The sequence below is a fragment of the Carcharhinus amblyrhynchos genome, chromosome 2, assembly GCF_965287045.1.
Source record: "Carcharhinus amblyrhynchos chromosome 2, sCarAmb.v2.hapA, whole genome shotgun sequence".
NCBI classification, from domain to species: domain Eukaryota; kingdom Metazoa; phylum Chordata; class Chondrichthyes; order Carcharhiniformes; family Carcharhinidae; genus Carcharhinus; species Carcharhinus amblyrhynchos.
Genome location: NC_137325.1, coordinates 117463950 through 117491164, shown reverse-complemented (window position 1 = coordinate 117491164; position 27215 = coordinate 117463950). Strand labels below are relative to the sequence as shown.

The 27215-nt window shown below is 40.4% G+C and overlaps 1 protein-coding gene across 5 annotated transcripts in view; it reads right to left on the bottom strand.

Moving 5' to 3' along the window:
• The window catches only part of waca (WW domain containing adaptor with coiled-coil a), a 110359-nt gene that overhangs the window by 59392 nt on the left and 23752 nt on the right, over positions 1-27215 (bottom strand). For 3 of the 5 annotated variants that reach the window (XM_080211740.1, XM_080211752.1, XM_080211754.1), the window contains one exon: positions 5165-5410. In XM_080211740.1, coding sequence (XP_080067866.1) covers positions 5165-5410 — 246 coding nt within the window. The remainder of the gene's footprint in view (positions 1-5164; positions 5411-27215) is intronic. The other 2 variants (XM_080211749.1, XM_080211753.1) reach the window with 1 other exon arrangement.

The following is a 27215-nucleotide window of genomic DNA, read 5'->3' as shown; positions in this document are numbered from 1 at the left end:
AGGAAAAGTGGACTGAACCCATTTTTCTACGCTATAAGATTTCTATGAAAATGGCACAAGGATTGAGCAAAAAAGTGGGATTGCAACATATAATTCGTGGGCACACCATAAAAGGCACAAGCACCATGATATAACATTGAAGATGAAATTCTTTGCAAATTAGTTCTTTATTATTATGCGCCAACTCAAAGATAGAAGCAGTAGTAGGGAATTTAGCTCGACCATTTCATATGATCATGGACGATCTCATAAAAACTTAAGAATTAAGAGCAGAAGTAGGCCACCTTGCCGCTCGAGCCTGCTCTGCCATTCAATAAGATCTTTGTGGACTCAGCTCCACTTACCCACCCACTCACAATAATGGTTAATTCTTTCGCTGTTCAAAGATCTATCTTTGCCTGAAAAACATTCCACGAGGTAGCCTCAACCGCTTCACTGGGCAGGGAAATCCACTGATTCACAACTCTTTGGGTTAAGAAATTCCTCCTCAATTCAGTCCTAAATCTGCTTGCCCTTATTTTGAGACTATGCCCGCGAGTCCTAGTTTCACTTGCCAGTTTAAACAACCTCCCTGCTTCTATCTTCTCTATTCCCTTCATAACATTAAATGTTTCTCTAACAGTCCCACCTCATTCTTCTAAATTCCAATGAGTATAGCCCCAGTCCGCTCATCTCTCCTTACTAGCCAACCCTCTCAACTCTGCAATCAACTTAGTGAACGTCCTCTGCACCTCCTCCACGGCTAATATGTCTTTTCTTAAGGAGATCAAAACTGTACACAGTACAACAGGGTTTGGCCTCATCAGCACCTTCTACAGCAATATAACCTCCTTGTATTTAAACTCCATCCCCCTAGCAGTGAAGGGCAAAATTCCATTTGCCACCTCTATTCCCTGCTGCACCTGCAAACCAACTTTTTTTGATTCATGCACAAGGATACCCATGTCCCTCTGCATGCTGCAATTTTTTACAATTGAGAGTCCATGCTGCTGTTATTGCTACCAAAATGGATGACCTCGCATTTAACAACATTGTACTCCATCTGCCAGACCCTTGCCCACTCACTTAAGACTGACTATATCTGCATACTTTGCTCTGCCATCTTAGTATCATCAGCGAGCTTTGACACACTATACTTGGTCCCCAACTCCAAATCATCTATGCAAATTGTAAACAATTGTGGTCTCAACACTAATCTCTGAGGGAAACTACTAATCACTGATTGCCAACCAGAAAAATACCCATTTATCCCCACTCTTTGCTTTGTTAGTCAGCCAATCCTCTACCCATGCTGATACATTACTTGTAACACCGTGCACATGTATCTTGCAGCACTCTTTTGTGCAGCACCTTGTCAAATGCCTTCTGAAAACCCAGATACACCACATTCACCGGTTCTATGTTGTTCACCACACTCAATGTCCTCGGAGAATTCCAGTAAATTAAACATAACCTGCCTTTCATGAACCCATGCTGCATCTGCCCAATGGGACAATTTCTATCCAGGTGTCTCGCTATTTCTTCCTTGATGATATATTCAAGTATTTTCCCCATAACACAAGTTAAACTAACCAGCTTAGCTACCTGCCTTTTCTCTACCTCCTTTTTTAAACAGTGTTTTCTAATCTGTCGGAACCATCCAGTGAAATTTGATAAGTTATCACGAGTGCATTTGCGATTGCCCCAGCCATATCTTTTAGGACACTGGGATACATTCCATTCAGGTCAGGAGACTTGATTACCTTTCGCTCTGTCGACATGCCAAAAAAAAGTCTTCTTTCGTGATAATGATTGTTTCAAGGTTCTTACCTGCTATTGCCTCCTTGTCATCAATTTTTGGTATGTTATTTGTGTCTTCTACGATGAAGACTGACACAAAATACCTGTTCCATGCCTTGGCCATTTCTTCATTTCCCACTATTAGATCTCCCTTCTCAATTTTTACCTTAGCTACTCTCTTTCATTATATCTCATCTCTGCCTCCACATCTGGCACCCCTTATCCTAAGGCTATGACCTCTTTTTCTAGATTGCCCTAAAAAGGAAACATCTTCTCCCCATCTACTTTGTTGTTAACCCCCTTATCATGTACACCTCAATTAGATCTCCTCTCATTCTTCTAAACTCAAGGGAGTAGAGGCCTAAACTGCCCAATCTCTCTTCAGAAGAAAAACGCTTCATCTCTGCAATCAATCCAGCAAACTTTCACTGAACTGCCTTCAACGCAAGTAATCCCTCGTCAAGTAAGGGAATCAACACTATACAATAATCAGGAGCAACATCATTATTGGATACAACGTGAATCAAATCTTTTACGTGACAATGGAAATTCAAGGGTTCATATGGAATAAAAGCAAGAAAAACAGCCATCACATGATGACAGCCAGAATGAAGCTCAAGTTGGTGGAAATAACTATTACTTCAAAAATTTAAATACCACAGAGACGGAAGAACTTATGATCTGATTTGGGGCATCAAAATATTGCATAGAATGATGTCCATCTGAACGAATTAAGCATTCAGATATGCTAACAGGGTCCTAAACTGTCCTACTCAAGCAGGAAGAGACTTCTGGGGCATTGGTATAAAGAATGAAAACAAAGATTCTGGGACAGAATTGATAGCTCAATTAAAAAAGGAAACAACTGAAAACTATACTTCACATCACTCACAGATGAGCAAGTGAAGAACAGGATAGGCAACTCAAGAAGAAGATAAGTTCAATTTGGAAAGAGATGTTGAATGCAAACTACGGCATGGTTGTGAATACCATCAACTAAGTTTGCAGCAGGCAGTCAACAAATGATACTGTTAGGTTTGCAAAAGATGTTGCTCTCTGTCCCAAATAAAGATTCATGCAATGTTAATATGATGAAAGGCAAGTGAACCAGCAACTGCAATCACATTTGCAATTTCAATTCTCGAGACTACAATTCTGTTTGTTCTGTATTTCAAGGAACACTTCAACAGTACTCAGATGGCAAACAAAACTTTACCGTGAGCAAATTGGATGTAGTATATGAGAATGAACATGACCACAAACCTGTAAAAGCTCAAAACTGCAAAATGCCAGAAAATAATTGGCACATGATCAGTACGTTTCAACTCCAAAGGAATAAGTAATTACAAATTGTGGAAAATCAAGTAGCAGAACAAAAAACCTGATGAATGTAGGAAAACCGTTGTAAATTGGGGCATAAACATAGTTTCAATTTTATAACAGACAAGTGCAATCAAAAGTTAAAAATGAAGGAGCATGAATGGTAAAAGGCTATAAGTGAAGTGACACTAAATTAACTAGGAAGAATGAATGGAAAATATATCGATGAACAAAAAGAAACCTCAGTTAAAAACTCCTTTGGCATTCTGTAGATAAATGGATTTAAAATAAATCAAAAATTAAGGAAGAAACACATGAGGAATTATAAACTTTAGCAGAGAATTTAACAGATTAAAAAGGACATCTGAAAGAAGGTTCACGGATCATAAAAACAAAATGCTAAAGGCTTTTATTACCATAGAGAAAAGCTTTTAAAAATTAAAAGTGAAGGTAGGACTACCCAGTCAAGAAGGATGCAGTTTGTGCAGGATGACACAGTTGGAATGCTTGGTCAACTATCATCGGAGCTCTTGTGACTTGCCATTCATACTCCTTAATATGTCATGCATGATAGTATCTGTCTGATGGCAATATCTGTATCTCTTATTGTATAAAAAAAACTGATTTATTGTATTGAGGCTCGCCAAATTTGTTTCAAATAACATCTGAACACTGAGAATTACTTAACCAACAAGATTGAACAGTGACATTACTTCCTCCCTCGCGACAATAATTTTAATTTTACATCATCTAAAATCGGTTGATCATTTATTCAGCCAGGGAAACCTTTTACAAGGATTTCATATCTCCAACTTTTCATTTTACCACATCACAAACCTAAAGTAACAAGCATGTAATTTGATTATCCTACCAGCTAAAAGCACATTATGCAAGGCAAATCATAGAATGATACTGCATATTATGCTTGTGCTGGCTCTTGGGTAGAGCTATGCAATTATTCCCATCTCTGCTTTTTACTTATAGTGTGTTTCACTCAAAGTGTGTGTCCAATTCTCTTTTGGATGTTACTGCTGAATCTGCTTCCACCGCTATATATTCCAGAGCTCGCTGTCTAACAAAATGTTTCGATGTGGAAATGCTGGCATTGGACTGTTGGCCTCTAACCTGGTGTTGTGAGACTTCTTACTAACAAACGTTTCCTCACGTCACTTCAGGTTTTCCTATTAATGCTCAAATCTGCCGTATGGTTTGTGACCTTTTTAACCACTGAAAACAGTGCATCTTCATTTATTCTATCAGAACGAACGATTTTGGACAGCTGGATCAAATCTCCACTTACATGCAGAGACTAGGGGAGGCTGGCTGAACACCTCCGGGCAAAGGAAATAGAGGATTGGATTGAAGAAGAGTCAGATGAGGAAGGATGGGAGGTGTCTCAAACGAAATGGGCTGTTTGGACAGCAAGGAAAATTTCTGTGCTGCATATTTTATGGGATCCTAGAGATAACCAAACTTCGCCAATCTCTCCACACAATGGAATTCCGTCATCACTGTTCTACTAAATCCATTCCACATTTCTCCAAGAGCTCAGCAAACTTCTTGAAGGATGGTACCTGAACTGAGCGCAATATTTCAGCTGAGGCCTGATGGGTATTTTTGTCGAATAAATAGAAACAGTGGAGTAAGTCATCCAACGTGATGAGTGCTTGTAAATACACTCTAAATAAAGCAGACTGCATTGGAATACATTTGAACTTGTATAATGTTTGAAATGATGCTTGAAACTTGTACATCTGATGTGCTAAGTGTAATTTTACAAGATGTAAATTTTAAAATTTAAAAACTGTATTTTGGAGGTTTAGCAGAAACAAACAAGAAACGAGTCTGTGAAGCTTATGATAGAATTGAGGGTGAAAAGTTGAGATACAAAATGTAGTCACTTAGTTAAGCAGCAAATTATGACTTTAGAAAGTTTGTTGCATCAAGTGCCATATTATACAAGAGCAAGTATCAAGTATTTTCATCTTTCAGATCTTATATAAAGTAAAAATTTCTGACCTATTTTATGCATTGAAAACACATCAACAGAGAAGTTGTCACTTACCTTCATTTATCTTTGACATATCCACATTAGCATTGTTAAGCTGCAAAGTGGCTTGTAAAGCAGGAAGTAATTGCCTCAAAAGATTTGGATCCTGTAGTAGAGGAGGGATAGGTGACTGAGGAACAGGTGAAACTGGGACTGTAGATGTGGTGGCTGATGGAGTCTGAGAAGCAGGAGTCATTCCTGAAGACGACGACGAAGGGGTAGCACAAGACTGAGATGCTGACTTGTCCACTGAAGCAGCTTCTGGTGAAGAAGGGGGGACAAAGAGTCAAAATGTAGCATCTCTTCGAGAACTTTACAAAAAAATTAATGTGTTGGATAACAATTTTTCCCCTCAGTTCCAAATTAATAATCACGTTTTGCTAATTCTGAGGGGATTCCCTTGGATATTTTTTTTTATAGATATAATGGTTTGGGATGGCATTTGACAAAATTTCATTGTCGCACTTAAAACCACTTTGTGGACATTTAAACCAAGATCCCATCTGCCTGCTAATGTGGCATTAATCAAATGATAGCTAGGAGATATCCCAATACCCAAGTCAACAGTCCCCCTTTCATTGTCTGCAATGCACTTTGCAATGTCCAGATAATATGAAAAGTCTTACATGAATTCAAGCTACTGATTGGCAGTTTGGATAAAGCAATACTTTGTGCTGACAGGCAAGCTTGACGGTATGATCCACACAGACCAAAAAAATCAGTAGCATGAACAATATCAGTAAAACATTAGTTTTTCTTCCCCAGAACTAAATGTTTTTCTACTTTATATACATAATTGCCTGAAGGGAGTCAAAGGTTATATATACACACACCACAGACTAACCCCAATATTGCTAATAATTTCACCTTTAAGTCAACTTGGGATCATCAATAAACGCAGTCTTATCAACATCCAGTGAATAAACAGTAGTTTGGTAGTACAGAACTTGGAGTATTGCTGAAAAAGAGACATCTTGAAGCTTTTTTACCTTGCACTCATCAAGGCACTTTGCAAGAATATTGAATTAAAGAAAAAAACGACGATTTATACTCTATGTGAAGAGCTACATTGACAACCAATTTAAGGTTGTCAGTTGGGCTAAATGTGGCTCATTTGCATGCGTTTGAGGCTGCGTACATTAACACACCAGTCCCTATTCTTTGTAGACATAAAGAACGTGTACACACATTAGCTAAACAAAATAACTGACAGCCATTTGTTGACTCATTCCTTACAGCAATGCTGTAATCAATTGGGGTCAAACTGCCTGGTTCAAACAATGTCTGGCAGTTAATTGTCACCCAGTGCATTCTCCAGAGCAATCCTCTGCTAGATGCTACTCGTCAACTAATCAGCACTTTGTTATACAGCACAAATTCTTGTTTTCTTCATACATCTGTATTCTTGCAAGATGCCCTGATGAAAAGCTATAATGCCTCTCTTTTCAGCAATCCGTAGAACAAATTAAAATAAATATTTTGTGTGAGTATAGCAACTACATCAAGCATGCATTTAAAAAACTTGGTATTCATTGTAACATAACACAGGAAATACCAAGATGCAAATTTCCCCACTCAGGCAAGTAGAAGGTTCTATCATTTCATAATTATTTTGCTGACTAAAAGAGGGGAGAAATAACTGTCAACTTAAGATTACATTTATGTGAATAGGAATTTTCCAAACACCAAATGAAGGAGAAGTCTATAATTCTCTGTTTTTCAACAGCTAAGATGTGAAAGACAAGCACATTAGTTTTCTATGAAGCAAGTGATCCAACAATTGAATGCACAGAACTAGCCGGCTGAAACAGCATTTTAAGTAACTTTTAAAGTGAGCATTCTCACCTGGCAACCTGCAAGAGCAAAATACAAAGTGAATAGCCCTTTTAAATGAAGGTTTTTTGGTTGATCCTATTTTACGTGAAGAGCTTTGCTATGTGATCATAGGTATTCTAAATTTGTCACAGCTGGTCAACACAAGTCAAAATCTCAACCAGGTGTTTTGATGACTGATCCACAACAGGAGACTAATGAACTTTTGAGCTTGGTTGCTTCCATATTGTTAACAGCACTCTAGTTTGAGACAAATTCAAACCATCTTCAGAGCTTGGGGCAAAAATTCAAAGTAGGATCACGTTTTATCTCTTCACCCATCCAAGGTCATACTGTGCACAAGTCTGGCTCAGTTTGCAGTAACATAATACTATGGATTGAAAGCCAGTGTCCAGTGCATTAAACAAGGAGCCATATTGTCAAACATGTTTGAAGCGTTACTTCTACTTCATACGAGTTTAAAGCTACTACAGACTTGAGCACATTGTTGGTTACACACGCTTACTATGCTGTATTTTGCTTCACTACAAAGGAGGTTTATTGTAGGAACTCATTTTACTGATTTCAGAAACACAATATATAAATGAATTAAAGCATTTTAAATTATTTTCTCAGGAAAATTGCAATAATAGAAATGTCTGATCTGGGGTATCATCTCCAAGATAGAATTGAAAAGCAGAGAAGTCATGCTGAACTTGTATCAAACCTTGCTTAACTAAGTGCTGTGTATAGTTCTGACTGTCATATTACAGGAAGAATATCAAGGCAAAGATTTTCAACTGTGAGAACAGGCTTATAGGTGAAAGATGAAGAGCATGGATTTCTTTATCTTGGAAAAGGACAACTCAAGGATGACCTCACAGAAGTAAAATTATTCAAGGTTTTGTTAAGATTGGGTCCACAGAGAAAGTTTCCACTTGTGACCATCAATGCAAGATGGTAACCAAGAAATAAAATCAGGCTTAAGGAAATTATTTAACCACAGTATGATGAGAATATGGAACTTGCTACCACTGGGAATGGTTGAGGCAAATAGTTGCATCTAACGCACTATTGTTAAGACTGGCCAGACACATTGAGGACACCCTCAATCCAGTTACATGGATTGTCATGGCATGACTACCATTTCACATGGGATACAAGTGCTCCAATAGCTCAAGGCTGGGCATCCATGAGGAATTGTCAGCTAACAACAGCTGAAGAAATTTCCTCTGCCACAATCCATCACATGATCTATCATAGCCCATTACTATCAAATCATGGGATCGATCCTAGTTTAATATTAGTGGAGAACAACATACCAAAAACGAGGTACCTGGTGAAAATTGCTTTAAAAAAAAAACACAGCAAGTAATAATTATCTGGAATGCACGATCTCAAAGGTGGTGGAAGCAGGTTTCCAGAGGGAATTGGATGTTTACTTGAAAAGGGAAAAAAAAATTGCAAGCCTGTGGGGAATTAACAGAGAAGTAGGCCACATTGGATAACTCTCGGAGACAGCACTGACATGCTGGGCTTCTTCCTTCTCTAATTTAATGACTGCACAATTTTCAATTAAATTTGTGACCTTTTGTGGAGATAACAGCATCAAATCTCAATTTCAGTCCTGCTATTTTAACATTGAAAGAGCACAGTGTACCTTTAATGACATTTTGACAGGTAGACACTAAATTTTAATTTCAATACAAAGCATTAATTGGAACATATTCAGCCTTCAAATCAGTGTAACATAGACATTTAGCCATATTAATTATAAGCCACTTCAAAATTGTACCTCAAGAACTGTAACACTAACAGAGTCGCCAACAGAGTCCCATGGTTCAAGCTTTACCAGCTGGATGGGCTAAAGCTCTGTTCATTTCTATGTTTTTATGTTATTTCAAATGCCAAAAAAACAATTTTGTGCACTGATAATATAATTACATGCACACTGTGGTTACACAATGGGGAGATGGTGGCATAGTGGTAATGTCATTGGACCAGTGATCCCACCAAGGTAGCTACTGGGATATAAATACGATTAATAAGACTGGAAAATGACAATTGTCAATTGTTGTAAAAATCTCATCTGGTTCAATAACATGTTTTAGTAAAGGAAATCTGCTATTCTTAGTTGCTGCAGCCTACATGGCCTTGATACAACTCCAGGCCCACAGAAATGTGATTGTACCTTTAAGGAAGGTTTTCTAAATAAAAAAAAAATCACGATATCCGCATCTCTCGCAGCTTCAGTGTTTTTTTTAAACTCTATCTCAGCTGATGTCAATCTGTTACCAGCTTGTCAGGAGATGTCCTTTATTGCTGCTTAAACAGGGGTTTGTTTATTTTTACTCGGATGTTTATGACTCTGCACTGTTCGGAGACAAACTGGTTGACAGGTCGGATGATTGGAGGTTTTTCATTTCCAGTTTGGAGCTGCAGGTTTGCGTTTTAGAAGGGACTGCCAGCTGAAATGAAGCCTCTCTCCCCCAATTTTGGAAATTCTGCAGATTAGCTCAGAGCCTTCCTGAAGTAGAAAATCTGCTGTTGGTGGTTCGACCAGAGTCTGTGGTTCTGGAAAGCTGTTGTGACTTCAAACTGCTCTGGGTGTGTCAAGAGGACTACTCGAACTTACAAGACAGAGTTTACAATTCTCCAACCAAAGGACTCAATTCCAGTATCATGCGAGCGCTAGTCTTTGCTGTCTTAAACCTTTGTCTATGGGAATGGTTTGATTGGAACACATTAGATATATTTGTTAAGTGTCATACATTATCGTCGTTGTTTTGCTTCTGGTTTGTAATTGATAGAAGTTGTTGCTAATTTTCTTACTATAGATGTTAACTATATTCTTCTGTTAATTTTGTTTGTTTGTTAGATAAAAGCTTCCCAGTGGGTGATTTGAATCATACCTGAAGTGAAACATTAACATGCTTATCCTAGCCAAATTCAAAGTGCAAAATTTATGATCCAGGCAGATTCCACAGAACACTTCAGTTTTTGACCTGAACCATAACACTTAACAGCCCTCTAAAATGCTCTGGCAAGCCACTGAGTTCAAGGGCCATGGGGGAATTGGCAAATACTGGCACTGTCTGCAATGCTCATATCCCATGAAAAACAGAAGGGAAAAAATGCAATATTAAAGTTGGAATTTAAATGGTAGCATTTTGAAAACTAAAAAGAATCTAGGCTTTTTAGGAGGCACCATGACCTCAAAAAGCCAGCCACATGTTCAGTTCTCCAGATTGAAGCTTGAACCCAAGTTCTCAACCAACACCAGTGTAGCTCTGGCAAAGTGATGCTCGATTGGATGTATCGTCTTTTCACTGAAACGTTTAACTAAGATCCTATCTTATCAAAGATCCAAAGCGGATGGCCCAGTAGTTAACACTGCTGCCACACAGCACCAGGGACCCAGGGTCAATTCTGGTCTTGTGTGCCTGTGTAGAGTTTGCACATTCCCCAGTATCTGCATGGGTTTCCTCCGTGTGCCCTGGTTTCCTCCCATAGTCCAAACATGTGCAGGTTAGGTGTATTGGCCATGCTAAATTGCCCCTTAGTGTCCCAAGATGTGTAGGTTAGGGGTTTAGCGGGGTAAACACATGGGGTGACAGGGATAGGGCAAGACGCTCTGTCAGAGTCAGTGTAGACTCAATGGGCCAAATGATCCCCTCCTGCACCACAGGATTCTTTGATCTCTATCTCTCTGCTCTGCTTTTATGTTACAATTCAATGAGCAGACATAGCCCTTTGGCTGACCATCCTTCAACCAATACCACAAGATTATTTGTTCTTAGCTGTGTCAGATTCTACGAGGCAACTTGGCTGCTGCCTTTGCCAACATAACAGCTAAACTTCCAAAGTGCTTAAGCAAACACTGTGCAATATTCCAAGGAAAAGAAAGGTACTATAGAAATGCAAGCTTTTCTTTGTTGTTGGGCTTCAAGACATAAATGCAAATTCAGCTTTTGCCATACATTAAGGCTAGTTATATTCAACATTCCTACAATCTTCTGTACAATTTGATATCCAAGCTTCATGACCAATTAAAGAATACTGGCACAGCTGTTAAACTTGGCAGAAATATTCTCTGGGGTTCTGAAACATCAGGCCAGGATTAATGAAGTCATCTCAGTGCAACAGCTACACTGGTCGTCGTCAGTGAAACATTCAATGCCTCTATACCCACCCTCTTCTCATTCGTCATACCAGTTAACTAATTGTCAAGTATGCATAAATGCCGCCTTAGGCATTGGCATACACAAGAATGTCGAGTTCAATTACATCAACTTTTATGGACTGGTTAATTCCCACCAGGGGAAAAAAAGAGGCAGTCAAACAGCTAAAAACATAAACATCAATAAACTTTTACACAATGATGTACAATATTTAGAGCTGTCCAGAACATGTCATTGGTTTGACAAAGATGAAGTGCAATAGTAGTCACCCATCTGTTTCCTTCCAGCAGTAATTCTCAATTGTAACATCACATGACTTTGCATTGGCAGTATCCAATAAACACTGAGGAAAATGAATTGAACAGATGATTGCCAAGGCTGGCAAAAATAGAAGCAAACTTAGGTTTACCTATTAAATGCTGTTGTTCTCAATTAGCACACAACCAAGGAAAACACTTGAAACATTTCAATACAAGAACATGCTCCAAATGCTAACTATTCTTTGTTGTCAATAGAACTACTGACAAAAGGGATGGGTGGCATCATGGCACAGTGGTTAGCACTGCTGCCTCACGGCACCAAGGACCCGGGTTCAATTCCCAGCTTGGGTCACTGTCTGTGCGGAGGCTGCACGTTCTCCAGTGTCTGTGTGGGTTTCTTCCTGGTGCTCCAGTTTCCTCCCAAAATCTGAAAGATATCTGGTTAGGTGCATTTGACCATGATAAATTCTCCCTCACTGTATCTGAATTGGCCGTGGAGTGTGGTGACTAGGAGATTTTCACAACAACTTGATTTCAGTGTTAAAGTAAGTGACAAATAATCTAATTTTAACTTTAAATAATAAGAACATAAGAAATAGGAGCAGGAGTAGGCCATCTAGCCCTTCAAGCTTGCCCTACCATTCAAAAAGATCATGGCTGATCTGAAATGGATCAGTTCCACTTACCCGCCTGCTCCCTATAACCCTTATCTATCAGAAATCTATCTACCCGTGACTTAAACATATTCAACGAGGTAGCCGCCACCACTCCAATGGGCAGAGAATTCCAGAGATTCACCACCCTTTGGGTGAAGAAGTTCCTCCTCAAATCTGTTCTAAACTGCAAAGCCCCCCACCCCCGCTCCCCCCCAAAATTTTGAGGCTGTACCCTCCAGTTCTGGTTTCCAAATGGGACTTTTAACAACAAGGAACAACAGTTCATACTTGCAGCATGTTCATAGGAATATCTTTAAGGTAGATTCTTGAATGGGAATGTGTAACTAGAATTCCAGTCAGATGAGCCACAATCTCATTGGATGGCACAGCAAATTTGAAGTGACCTATTCCTTTCTACTTCTAATTCGTATGCCCTCTTAATTCATATTCCTACGCTCGTCTCAACCATGTTTTACTTGGTTGAGACGAGCAAATGAACTTTACACAATGATGCAGTGAAATATTCAATGCCTCTAGACCCACCCTCTTATTGTTCAACATACCAGTGTTTGGAGCATGTTCTTGTATTGAAATGTCCCACTACTTCTGGAGAATAGTAGCTAATACATAGGCAAACTTAAAGTTGCGAAGAAAATTCACGTCACATCCTCGGTTTAGACATCAAAAACTGAACAGAATTTAACAAGGTCAGTCTGCTCCATGAAATTCTTCACATTCTATCCCAACTGAACAACATAACCATCTTGAGTCTCTTCTGCATAACAACTGCAGCAGCACACACAATAAAACCATACAAACATCTCCACAGCCACCATGAGATATCCCAAAACATTTGTATTAAGCACAAAATTAAAAACACATGAATTTGTATAGCACCCCATCTGCTAGCATCCCAAACATTTGCAACATTTTTGGCTATTTACACTCAATGGTTGCTTGGACTCAGACTAACTTCGATAAGTGGATCTTAAATTGGTGACCCAGAATGTACCTAAATTTCTCATTTAAGAGGGGGCCGACCTGCATTTTACTTGAATTTGCTTGGTATATTGAGATCACTTGGCTTGTGAAAGTATCACACTCACACTGAAGCTCAGGCGACAAACGACTGGGCAATCGTTTTGAGTAGAAAATACAAGACTAATCACAGTGTATATATTTATAATTCCAGATTTGTACTCATTCATGTGATCTACACAAAACAGCAAAAACAATAAAACTGCACCCCACACACGTAACTTTGCCATTCTTGATCTTCACAGGCCAACAATGGTGATAATGCCTTTGGCTAGCTAAGCAGATGTCACATGCAGCTGTTTACACACGTATCTGTCACCCCAGAGGTCAAATGCACTCGAGACTTTCTTCGCACAACAGCTGTTTGCTTTACCCAATAGTGTGAACTTCTTAGTGACTTCTACACTGCTCATAAGAGAATATGTGGCAAGGACAAGCACCCTTGCTCCCAAATACTTTAATCCAAAAATAATGATGTCAAATGTTGCTTAAGTAACTCTACCCAATTAGAAACTAATCATATCGTTATTACAATCTAACAGTGCAAGTTGGAGCTTGGTCTTCCTGATTTGTACTGATGAAATCAATTCACCAGCCAACCCCAGTGAGCCATCTGGAATGCACCAGTTCTCAAGTTCAACCTCAGTTGCAAAGAAAATCCATCTCACATCCTTGGAATTAGACATCAAAAACTATGCACAAAATTTAATCAGGCTAGTCTTAAAACTTAAACTTAAAAAATCCTAGCTACAATTCAAATAAATCCATTCCTTCAGGTTATTTTTATGATGAACTCTTTGCTGTCACTGATCCCACACATTTCATGGAAAACCTTGTGTCATGACCTTGTTAAGAGGTAACTCGACTCTAGTATTCCCTTCTCCGGTTGTCACAAGCAAACTGAATTTGTTCATCTCCACAAAAGTAGGCTTAAGTTTAATTTTACATCTTTAAAAGACTCAATTCTCAAGTTAACATGAAAGTAATTTTTAAATTTGTTTTTGGAACTTCCCAGGTATAGTAAGAAATAATTTAACATGATCAATTAATCCATAAATCATCTCAATGGACAAGATAATCAAGACAAAAAGTTACACTGAATGGCCTGATGTACACGATCTCTAAATGGACTGCACCAGACTTGGCTGTGATCGCAAAATTGAATGGTGAGCATATAAAAAAAAACTCAGCTGCTAAGACTCTGAAGGACTGCTGGTACCCATGCAATTTTATTATAGCATGAATTGCAACCTTTCAGGGGCAAGGTGATAACATTAGAAGGGTGAAGAGATGAGTGCTGAAGTCACTTACGCACGTACAAGTCACTTCAAACCTATCCAGCAAAACTTCATTAAAATGCAACTGAGCGAAAACATTGTATTCATGCTACCTCAACAAATCACAAGTTGTTTATGATTCACTGGTGGTCATTTTCTTTCCCCTGCATCCTTTAGTTTTGTCAATGCAGTATTTGATACAGCAAATACCAAATTCTATGTGCATTTCCATACTGCTTTCCTAGCTGTCTGCATTTCCTCCAGTTGATCAAGACTTTAAAAAATTACTACATGAACAGTCCTTCAGTGGTAAGTTTGTTACTGAGAGAGAAAAAATTAAAAGAAAAGTATACGAGGTTACATCGCATCCGAAACTGGAATGTCCTTGAAATCTTAACTCAATTAAAGACAAAATACTGTGAATAGTGGAATCTAAAACAAAATCAGAAAAAGGTGCAGAAACTCAACAGGTCTGACAGCATCTGTGAAGACAAAATAGAAGGGTCATCCTCTCTCCACAGACGTTTTCAGACTTGTTGACTTTCTCCAGCATTTTCTGTTTTTGTTGAAATCTTAGTTTCTGTTTGATAACCAAGATGTTGTAACCAATTTAACAAAACCACAATTTGCTGAGCTTTTTGGCACAGGCAGCTCCCAGAATACATCCCAACAGGAGGCATACCTGAGATAATCAAATAATGCATTGTTGAGTACATAAACAGTAAATCTGAAACTTTATGAAGAATAACTAGCCCAAATTAAATTTGCTTCAAATAGAGTTAGAACCAAGAAAAGAAAATCCCAAATTTCATCATGGAAAGAAATGTTCAAGTGCAAATTAAGATTGATGTGTTGTGCAAAGTCCCAAAGATTCAAAAACATCAGGAAAGGAAGTCACCTTCCCAATTCAAACACAAAATCAATTTTACTGTAAGGCAATTCCACCACTGGACAGTATCAGGGTACTTCCTCTACATAAACTGTTTTAATCTATAACAGAAGTGTTAGAAGTATTTCTACCCAATTTCTATATACTTAAATGTAATTCATAGAATCCCGATAGTACAGGAGGCCACCACATGGCTTGTTGAGCCTGCACTGACAACAACCCCATCCAGGCCCTATCCCTTTAACCCCGCATATATACCCTGCTGGCCCTCCTGACACAAAGGAGCAATTTAGCATGGCCAATCCACTAACTAGCACATCATTGAATTGTGGGAGGAAACTGGAGTATCCGGAGGAAACCCACTTAGACATGGGGTGAATATGCAAACTCCACACAGTCCCCTGAGGCCGGAATTGAACCTGGGTCCCTGGCGCTGAGAGGCAGCAGTGGTAACCACTGTGCTGCCCTCAAGGAAAATGAGCATTCAACCCATTAGGCCATGATCTTATTGAATGGCGGGTCAGGCTCGAGGGGCTCGATGGCCTACTCCTGCTCCTATTTCTTATGTTCTTAGGTTACTGTATGGTGACACTACCACTGTGTCGCCACCTCTGGCACCAATGGCATAGTGGATTAGCAATGGCAAACATGTGGAATCGTGGTGATAGGATGGAAGGGAGGGCCTGGGTGCGATGCTCTTTCAGAGTCAGCACAGATTGGATGGCTTATTTCTGTACAATAAGAATTTTATCCCATGGTTCTAAGAGATGCTGTTGGGCAGGTTACTCCTCAGAACTGGCTAACTGGTCTGCAAATTTTTTATTCATAAGAACATAAGAAATAGGAGCAGGAGTAGGCCATCTAGCCCCTCGAGCCTGCCCCGCCATTCAATAAGATCGTGGCTGATCTGTCGCTGCTCAGTTCCACTTTCCCGCCCTCTCCCCATAACCCTTAATCCCCTCTCTTATCAAAAACCCATCAACCCGCGTCTTAAAAATATTTAGCGAGGCAGCCTCCACCACTTCAACGGGCAGAGAATTCCAGAGATTCACCACCCTTTGAGTGAAGAAGTTCCTCCTCAACTCCGTTCTAAACCGCCCCCCTTTTATCTTGAGGCTGTGCCCCCTTGTCCTACTGTCTTTTCTGTTAACTACATTGTATCATCCCACCTGCTGAAGGTATAACCTTCCCAAAAGCATATCTTCTCCATCTATCCATTTCTGAATAGGTATTATTCAATTCTGTTTGAGAAAGGAGTTACAGCACAGCAACACTTTTTGAATCGTAAGGAAAAATTAAACAATGTTTGAAAGCTGGTAAATTTGGAATTCATAATCAAAGTAACCAAAGTTATTTATCCCTCTATCATCCATTCAAACTGGCCACAATCTTTTCTTCTGTTGAAAACAAGTTCATTTTTGTGCAAACACCAACATCAAGGATAATAACTCAATCATGTGAGAACTCCTTTCTAAATCCAATATTTTTTAAGACAATGGGTGAATACAGCACAGAAAATAGCAAATCTTGTCTCAGTGACGATCTACTATCAGGGTTTGTTTACCTTCATGTACAATGAGTAGCTTGCAATTTTCGAATGTTCAGCCCAATGAGTGACAGATTAAATTTGCTCTCCCCACACCTTTATTGTTAAGTTTACAACATGGCTAACAAAGCAACAATTTCAAGTGCATGTGCATTTACAAAGCTGTGAAGAAACAACAGCAACAGAAAATACACTGTGGCAGTTCAAAACCACATTACATGGGGAAGTGTTACCATGATTAAATATTTTAGCATCATGAACCAGAAGATGGTAGGATGCTATTCTCTTAAATGCTGATTGCACACAGAGAACTACCAAACTTCAGCACTATGTGGGATTCTTTTTAAAAACATATCAAGTTCATAAAGAATGTTCTTGTGACAACTATTCATTTGAGAAACTACAAAGCTGCAAACCTAAGCAGAATCTGAAAATACTTTTCAGAATTGCTAGGGTTAGTGAATGAATGCTATTTGCCAATTATAAATGGCAGAAATCAATGTTTTTACTAATGAAACCAACAGTAAGTCCAGACAGCAGTGCACTTTTGTCTTCGAAGAAAGTAAGTCAACATTCATGACTCTTGGACAAATATGTGAGCCCAGCCCAATTTTCATAGATTTGATACTCCAAAGAGATACGAGTATAAATGCTCACACTTAGGTTGATTTTACAATGAAGAAGCAAACAGCAAAAATTCAATCTGTTGGTATGCAGGTTTGATGCAACTAAGTTTTCAGATCAGTTACACTGTTGCATTGTTAATAAATTGACAAAGTAAATACGTACAGCAATTGTTACATTATAATAAGTGCTAATTCTAACTGCAAACTGGCTAAGTAAATTCATCCCAAATTCTCTTTTGTAATCATTAACATGAACATTTATGACCCAATACTGGTCTCACTTGCAATTGGAACCCCTTGGTAATTGGGAGGCCTTCACAGGAGAAATTTTGAGAGTGCAGAGTTTGTATGTTCCTGTCAGGATTAAAGGCAAAGTGAATAAGAATAAGGAACCTTAGTTCTCAAGGGATATTGCAACTTTGATAGAGAAAGATGTATGACATGTATAGGCAACAAATAAAATGCTTGAGTATAAAAGTGCAAGAAACTACTTAAGAATGAAATCAGGATGGCTAAAAAAGGACATGAGGTTGCTTTGGCAGTCAAGGTGAAGGATAATCCTAAGAGCTTTTACAGGTATATTAAGAGCAAAAGTATAGTAAGGGATAAAATTGGTCCTCTTGAAGATCAGAGTGGTTGGCTTTGGATGGAACCAGAAGAAATGGGGGAGATATTAAATGAGTTTTTTGCATCAGTGTTTACTAAGGAAACTGGCATGGAGTCTATGGAAATAAGGCAAACAAGTAGGGAGGTGATGGAACCTATACAGATTAAAGAGGAGGAAATGCTTGCCGTCTTGAGGCAAATCAGAATAGATAAATCCCCAGGACCGGAGAGGTTATTCCCTCGGACCTTGAAGGAGACTAGCGTTGAAATTGCAGAGGCCTTGCAGATCTATTTAAAATGTCAGTATCCACGGGTGAGGTGCCGGATGATTGGAGGGTAGCTCATGTTGTTCCATTGTTTAAAAAAGGCTCAAAAAATAATCCAGGAAATTATAGGCCGGTAAATTTAACATCAGTAGTAGGTAAATTATTGGAAGGGTTACTAAGCGATAGGATCTACAAATATTTGTATGGATAGGGACTTATTAGGGAGAATCAACATGGCTTTGTGCATGGTAGGTCATGTTTAACCAGAGTTTTTTGAGAAAGTTACCAGGAAAGTGGATGAAGGGAAGGCAGTGGATGTTGTCTACATGGACTTCAGTAAGGCCTTCGACAAGGTCCCACATGGGAGGTTAGTTAGGAAGGTTCAGTCACTAGGTATACATGGCGAGGTAGTAAATTGGATTAGACACCAGCTCAATGGAAGAAGCCAGAGAGTCATGGTGGAGGATTGCTTCTGAGTGGAGGCCTGTGACTAGTGATGTGCCACAGGGATCAGTGCTGGGTCCATTGTTGTTTGTCATCTGTATCAATTATCTGGATGATAATGTGGTAAATTTGCTGATAATACAAAGACTGGAGGTGTAGTGGACGGTGAGCAAGGTTTTCAAATTTCAGATGGATTTGGACCAGCTAGAAAAATGGGCTGAAAAATGGCAGATGAAGTTTAATGCAGACAAGTGTGAGGTATTGCACTTTGGAAGGACAAACCAAGGTAGAACATACAAGGTAAATGGTAGGACACTGAAGAGTGCAATGCAACAGAGGGATCTGGGAATACAGATACATAATTCCCTAAATGTGGTGTCACAGGTAGATAGGGTCGTAAAGAGTGCTTTTGGTACACTGGCCTTTATAAATCCAAGTACTGAGTATAAGAGTTGGAATGTTACGGCGAGGTCGTATAAGACATTGGTGAGGCCGAATTTAGAGTAGCGTGTGCAGTTTTGGTCACCCAATTACAGGAAGGATATTAATAAGGTTGAAAGAGAAGGTTTACAAGGACGTTACCAGGACTTGAGAAACTGAGTTAGAGAAAGGTCGAGTAGGTTAGGACTTGATTCCCTGCAGTGTAGAATAATGAGGGGAGATTTGATAGGGGTGTATAAAATTATGATGGGTATAGACAGAGTGGATGCAAGCAGGCTTTTTCCACAGAGGCTAGGGGAGAAAAATACTAAAGGACATGGGTTAAGGGTGAAGGGGGAAAAGTTTAAAAGGGAATATCGGGGGTGGGGGGGGGTGTCTTTACAGAGTGGTGGGAGTGTGGAATGAGCTGCCAGATGAAGTGGTATAAGCAGGCTCACTTTTAACATTTAAGAAAAACTTGGGACAGGTACATGGAAGAGAGGGGTGTGGAGGGATATGGTCCAGCTGCAGGTCATTGGGACTAGACAGAAAAATGGTTTGGCACTGTCAAAAAGGGCCAAAAGGCCTGTTTCTGTGCAGTAATGTTCTATGATTCTATTTCATTATCATTTCATAAATCAGGTCACTCCAATGTGTTCCATCTTTCCTGATCGGTATAACTTCTTGGTTCCAGCATTATTATTTTCTGCATATTTTCTGGTATCTCTATATTCCTTTTCTGATATTGAAACCAAGACATTCATATTTCTCCCAAGTGTGATCGAACCAAGGAAAAAAGAATCAGGAATAAGCCATTGTCCTACTCTGCTCCACTATTCATTTTGTTCATGGCTGATCATCAAAATCAATATCCTGATCCCTCTCCCCACCTCCCACCCCACCTACCCATCCAATATCCCTTGGTCCCTTTAGCTCCGAGAGTTATCTAGAACATAGAAAAAACTACAGCACAAACAGGTCCTTCGGCCCACAAGTTGCGCCAAACATGTCTCTACCTACGAGGCTTACCTATAACCCTTTATCTTACTAAGTCCCATGTACTTATCCAAAAGTCTCTTAAAAGACCCTATCGAATCCACCTCCACCACCACTGCTAGCAGCTAATTCCACGCACCCACCACCAGCTGAGTGAAAAACTTACCCCTGACATCTCCTCTGTACCTACTCCTCAGCACCCTAAACCTGTGTCCTCTTGTGGCAGCCATTTCAGCCCTGAGAAAAAGCCTCCGAGAATCCACTCGATCAATACCTCTCAACATCTTATATACCTCTATCAAGTAACCTCTCATCCTTTGTCTCTCTAAGAAAAGACTGAGCTCTCTCAACCTATCCTCACAAAGCATGCCACCCAATCCAGGCAACATCCTTGTAAATCTTCCTTGCGCCCTTTCTATAGCTTCCATGTCCTTCCGGTAATGAAGCAACCAGAACTGAGCTCCAAGTGGGGTCTGACCAAGGTCTTATACAGCTGCAGCATTATCTCCCGACTCCTAAACTCAATTCCTCAATTATCTCTCCCTAATTTCTTCTTGAAATCAGACAATGTTTTGGCCTCAATTACTTTCTGTGGCAGTCCACAGATGTATAGTTTCACTAGAGCAATAAACTGAGTTACTCAAGCAAGTTACTCATACAGGAAACCATATCAAAGGAAACTTCCAGATCTTTGTGGTGTTAAATCAGTTAATTTGCACAGTTTAGGATGGTGTTATCTCAGAAACTTGACATGAACGTCATTGCTGTGGGCAAATATCTGTATTCAAACCAGGAAATCAGAACTGTTAAACAAAAAGTCAAAAGAGAACTTGAGGTAAAATATTTCCTTGATCAGTCAATTCCTTCCAAATTAATAAAACAAAACATCCCAAAGGGAGAGAGAAATTCAAACAAACAGAAATTATTGAAAGAGTTCAAGGAAGTAAATGAAAGCAAGTTCAAAATGTACTTTTTCAGAGCTTTTAGAAGCAGTGGAGATGATGCAAGGCAAGTGGTTCTATAGGAAAAGCCATAAAGGACAAGGAGCTACCAGGCTGATCAACCAAGCAGCAAGTAAAAAAATAGGGAATGCAAGTCATAATTATTCTACGGAAAACAAATTAAGGGTTGGGTATGTGGACTATGGGAAAAAAGAAAAAGAATATTTTATTCTAAATCTGAAATTTAGGAGCATAGTGACCTTGGACGTAAGTGCACAAATCATTCAAGGTGGCAGGACAGGTTGAGAAAACAGTTAAATAGGCATAGAAAATCCTGGATTTTATAAAGGCATTGAGTGCAAAAGGAGGTGACTGTGAACTTTTATACAACACTAGTTGGGCCCCAGCCAGAATACAGTGTCCAATTTTAGGCACCGCAAGTCAGGAAGGAACTGCAAAAACAGAGAATGAGTGCAGAAAACATGCACAATATTGCTTTCAGGTATGAGGGACTTCAGTTATGCGATGGCCTGCAGAAGCTGGGGCTATTCTCACTGAAAGGAAGTTTGAGAGGAAATTTGATAATGCAGAACAGATTAGGTCAGGCAAAACCAGTTCCATTAGAGAGAGGATCAACAATCAAAAGCAACAGAATTAAAGTGAAGGGCAAAATGAACCAAAGGCAATATGAGATACAGCAAGTGGTGAGGATCTGGAATGCGCTACCTGAGAGTGCTGTAAAAGAAAGATTCAACTGTAGCTTTCAAAAAAATAACTGGATAATGACCTAGAGAGAAAAGATTCTGGAGAACATAGCAGAACAGTGCAACTAGGTGAGTTGCACTTACAAAAGAGACAATCCAGATTCAATGGTCCAAATGGTTTCCTATTGTGAGGTAACCATGTTGTGCAAGCACAGTGACAATACAAGCATCTGCAAGGCAATGTGGAAAATTGCTCAGGTATACCTTGTCCACAAAATGCGAACAATTCCAACAGGGTCCATTACCACCCCATCAGGTTCATCTTGATCATCAGCAAAGTGATGGAAAGGTTCACCGACAGTGCTATTAAGAAACATGTACTCAGCAAAAACCTGCTTCTGATGGGGTTTTGGGTTCCTCCAGGGCCACTCAACTCCTAATCTCATTCGAGCTTAGCCAAAACGTGGACAGAAGAGCCGAGCTCCAGAGGTGAGGTGAGAGTGACTGCCACCCTTGACATAAAGGCATCATTTGACTGAGCGTGCTTCAAGGAGCAAAAGCACAGTCAACGGGGAGAAAACTCTCCCCTGGCTAGTGTCATACCTGCCACAAAGGAATATGGTTGCAGTTGTGAGAGGTCAATCACCACAGCCAATCACCACAGCCCGGGGGCATGCTGCCAGCATTCCTCAGAATTATGATTCGGGCTCAACTATCTTCAGCTACTTCATCAATGACTTCCCCCCTCAGCCACTTCCCCACAAGGACATAAGCGGGGAAGTTCACTGATAATTGTGCAATATTCAGAACCACTCATGACTCCTCAATTACCAAAGCATTCCATGCCCAAATGCTGAAAGATCTGGACAAAATTTAGGCTTGGGCTTCTAAGTGACAAATAACATTCGTTCCACATATTTACCAGTCAATGACCGTCTCCAACAAAGCAGTTTCTTGATCAGTATTCCATCCACAATCTTCAACTTTCACTACTTCTACCACTGACTCTTTGTAGCAGTCCTGTATGTCATCAATGCAGCAACTCATCCAGGCTGCTTCAACAGTATTTTTCAAACTCAAGACCGCTACCACCTAGAAAGACAAGGGCAGGTGCTGCATGGAAACACACCAGATGCAAGTTCACCTCAAAGTCACACACCACCCACACTTCGAACTATTGTAATTTCTTCACTGTAACTGGATCATAATCCTGGAAGTCCCTCCCTAACAGCATTGTGGGTGCACCAACACCATATGGACTGCAGTAGTTCAAGGGTAGGCTCACCAGCACCTCCTAAAGGCAATTAGGAATGGGCAATAAAAATGCTGGCTTAGCTTGTGGCACATCTCAGACTGCAATGGGATCTTGATCAACTGGGTCAGTGGGCCAAGGAATGACAAATGGAATCTAGTTTAATCAGAGGTGTTGCAGTTTCATAAGACAAACCAGAGCAGGACTTACACAGTTAATGGTACGGCCCTGGGGAATGTTGTTGAACAGAGAGACCAGGGGTGCAAGTACATTGTTCCTTGAAAGTAGCATCACAATTAGAAAAGGTGGTGAAGTGGTATGGCACATTTGCATTCATCAGTGAGAGCAAGTACAGAAGCTGGAATGTTATGTTATAACTGTACAAGACATTGGTACAGCCACATTTGGAGTACTGCGTACAATTCTGGTCAGCTGCTATAGGATAGATGTTATTAAACTCAAAGGTTCAAAAAAGATTCTCAACAAAGTTATCAGGATTGGAAGGTTTGATTTATAAAGAGAGGCTGGATAGGCTGAGATTTTTTTTCCCTGGAGAATGAGAGATTTATGAAATCATGAGGGGCATAGCTAAGGTAAAAGCCAAGGCATTTTCCCAAGGGAAAGGGAAACTAGAAGGCATAGGTTTACGGTGAAGGGGGAAAGAAAGATGTAACAGGGACATGAGGGGTAACTTTTTCACATAGAGGGTGGGTGGTGCAGATAGGGAATGAGCTGTCAGAGAAGGTGGTAGAGTCAGATACAATTATAACATTTAAGACATTTGGGCAGATGCATGAATAGAAAGGTTTAGAGATATGGGCCAAACGCAGGCAAATAGGACTAATTCAGTTTAGGAAACCTGGTCGGCATGGATGAGTTGGACTGAAGGGCCTGTTTCTGTGCTGTATATCTCTAACTCTATGACCAGCGTTGCACGAAAACATTTTTAAAATTTACATTTCTAGCTTAAATCATTTCCCCTCCCAATATATTGATCTGACTCGCAGATAGGAAGCAAAGAGTTGGCATAAATGGGTCCTTTTTCTGATTGCCAATCAGTCTGTGCTAGGACCCCAAGTGATCACATAATATATTAATGATTTGGAACAAGGAACTAAATGTATTATCTCTAAATTTGCAGATGATACCAAGTTAGGTGGGAAGGTAAACTGTGAGGAAGATGTAGAAACGCTTTTCAGCATGATTTGGAAAGGCTGAGTATGTGGGCATGTGCATGGCAGATGCAGTTTTTTGTGGATAAATGAGGTTACACAGGTAACTCTGGCAACAATATTTGAAAGATATATCATTACATGTAGCAGTGTAAACTCAGAGAGGTGGATACTCAGCAAGACTTTGGAGTCCTCGTGCATCAGTTGCTGAAAGAAAGCGCACAGGAACAGCAGGCAGTAAAGACGGCAAATGGTATTTTGGCCTTCATAGCAAGGATCTGAGTATAGGGGCGTTTGCTACAATTGTATGGGGTGTTAGTGAGGCCCCACCTGGAATATTGTGTGCAGTTTTGGTGTCCTTGCTTTGGAAGGAGTAGAGTGAAGGCTGATTGCTGGGATGGCGGGTCTGTCATATGGGTAGAGAGATAGGCTGGGCAAATGGGCCAGGAACTGGCAAATGGAATTTGATGTTGGCAAGTGTGAGGTGGTCCACTTTGGTAGGAAGAATGGTAGGAAGGATTATTACTTACGTGGCGAAAAACTGCAGCAGGCGACGGTGCAGAGGGACCTCGGGGTCCTTGTGCATGAGTCGCAAAAACCCAGCCTGCAGGTGCAGCAGGTGGTCAGGAAGGCTAATGGGATGCTGGCCTTCATAGCGAGGGGGATTGAATATAAAAGTAGGGAGGTCTTGCTGCGGCTGTATAGGGCATTGGTGAGGCCGCAGCTGGAGTACTGTGTGCAGTTTTGGGCGCCGTACTTACGCAAGGATATTTTGGCCTTGGAGGGAGTGCAGAGGAGGTTTACTAGGCTGATGCCGGAGTTGAGGGGGTTGAGCTATGAGGAGAGGCTGAATAAACTGGGCTTGTACTCGTTAGAGTTTAGAAGAATGAGGGGAGATCTCATTGAGACATATCAGATGATGAATGGGATGGATAGGATAGAGGTGGAGAGACTCTTCCCGCTCAGAAAGGACAGTAGGACTAGGGGGCACAGCCTCAAGATAAAGGGGGGGGCGGTTTAGAACGGAGTTGAGGAGGAACTTCTTCACTCAAAGGGTGGTGAATCTCTGGAATTCTCTGCCCGTTGAGGTGGTGGAGGCTGCCTCACTAAATATTTTTAAGACGCGGGTTTTTGATAAGCGAGGGGATTAAGGGTTATGGGGAGAGGGCGGGAAAGTGGAACTGAGCCACAACAGATCAGAACATAAGAACATAAGAAATAGGAGCAGGAGTAGGCCATCTAGCCCCTCAAGCCTGCCCCGCCATTCAATAAGATCATGGCTGATCTGTCGTGGCTCAGTTCCACTTTCCCGCCCTCTCCCCATAACCCTTAATCCCCTCTCTTATCAAAAACCCATCAACCCGCGTCTTAAAAATATTTAGTGAGGCAGCCTCCACCACTTCAACGGGCAGAGAATTCCAGAGATTCACCACCCTTTGAGTGAAGAAGTTCCTCCTCAACTCCGTTCTAAACCGCCCCCCTTTTATCTTGAGGCTGTGCCCCCTAGTCCTACTGTCTTTTTTGAGCGGGAAGAGTCTCTCCACCTCTATCCTATCCATCCCATTCATCATCTTATATGTCTCAATGAGATCTCCCCTCATTCTTCTAAACTCTAACGAGTACAAGCCCATTTTATTCAGCCTCTCCTCATAGCTCAGCCCCCTCAACTCCGGTATCAGCCTAGTAAACCTCCTCTGCACTCCCTCCAAGGCCAAAATATCTTTGCGCAGGTGCAGCGCCCAAAACTGCACACAGTACTCCAGCTGCGGCCTCACCAATGCCCTATACAGCTGCAGCAAGACCTCCCTACTTTTATATTCAATCCCCCTCGCTATGAAGGCCAGCATCCCATTTGCCTTCCTGACCACCTGCTGCACCTGCAAGCTGGGTTTTTGCGACTCAGCCATGATCTTACTGAATGGCGGGGCAGGCTCGAAGGGCTAGATGGCCTACTCCAACTCCTATTTCTTATGTTCTTATGTAAATCGGTTAGGATTATGTTCACCGGAGTTTAAAAGAGCGAGAGGGGGAATCTCAGTAAACTATAAAATTCTAACAGGGTCTCAGGTTGGTTCAGAAAGCATGTTCTCAATGGTGAGGGTGTCCAGAACTAGGGGTCATAGTTTGAGGTTAAGGGGTAAACCTTTTAGAACTGAGGTGAGGAGAAATTTCTTCAAACTGAGGGTAGTAAATGTGTCAAATTCACTACCACAGAAAATAGGCCAAAACATTGTCTGATTTCAAGAAGAAATTAGATATAGTTCTTGAAGCTAAAGGGATGCACGATTATGGGAGGAAGGGAGGATCAAAGTGAGTGGCGGAGCAGGCTCGAATGGCCTACTCCTGCTTTTAGTTTCTGTGTAAAGCACGGGGCATTATTTTGGTGGAAAATACAATACACAAACTGCCTCTGTATCAATATGTACAGAGACAACAAGCTTGTAAATTTTTTTGCCGTTCTGAGAAATGTTTGAATATAATTTAGTTGTTTAGAACTGAAGAAATTGATTAAACAGTGTTAAAAGCAGCACTCTCACCTTGTGTCTAACTGGATACCATAAATGCAAAATTATTGAACTCCTGTAAAAAGCCAAATAAAATCCTACATCTGTCAGGTGAAAAAAAGAGGGAAAATTTTAAAGGCAAGGAATAGATAGGGTCCAAATTGATGTAAGAATTGAAGATGATCAAATTCACACTTTTTGTGCCAAAACCTTTGATGAAAATACGACAGAACATCATAAGTGACTGACTTGATCATGTGGCAAAATACGACACCAGCTGCGTAACGTCCAAAATCATGACTCTCAAGCATCAAACTCCAGTGGCCAAGACTGACAAGTTCCTCTCCTCCATCAGCCCTCTATTTATCCTCGATGTTTCATTCACAATTGCAACTAAAATGCATGGGGCTTAAGAAATACCTCTTCAAATTTCAAGTAATCCAAACAGTAGCACAGTTTAGACTAAAATGCCACTG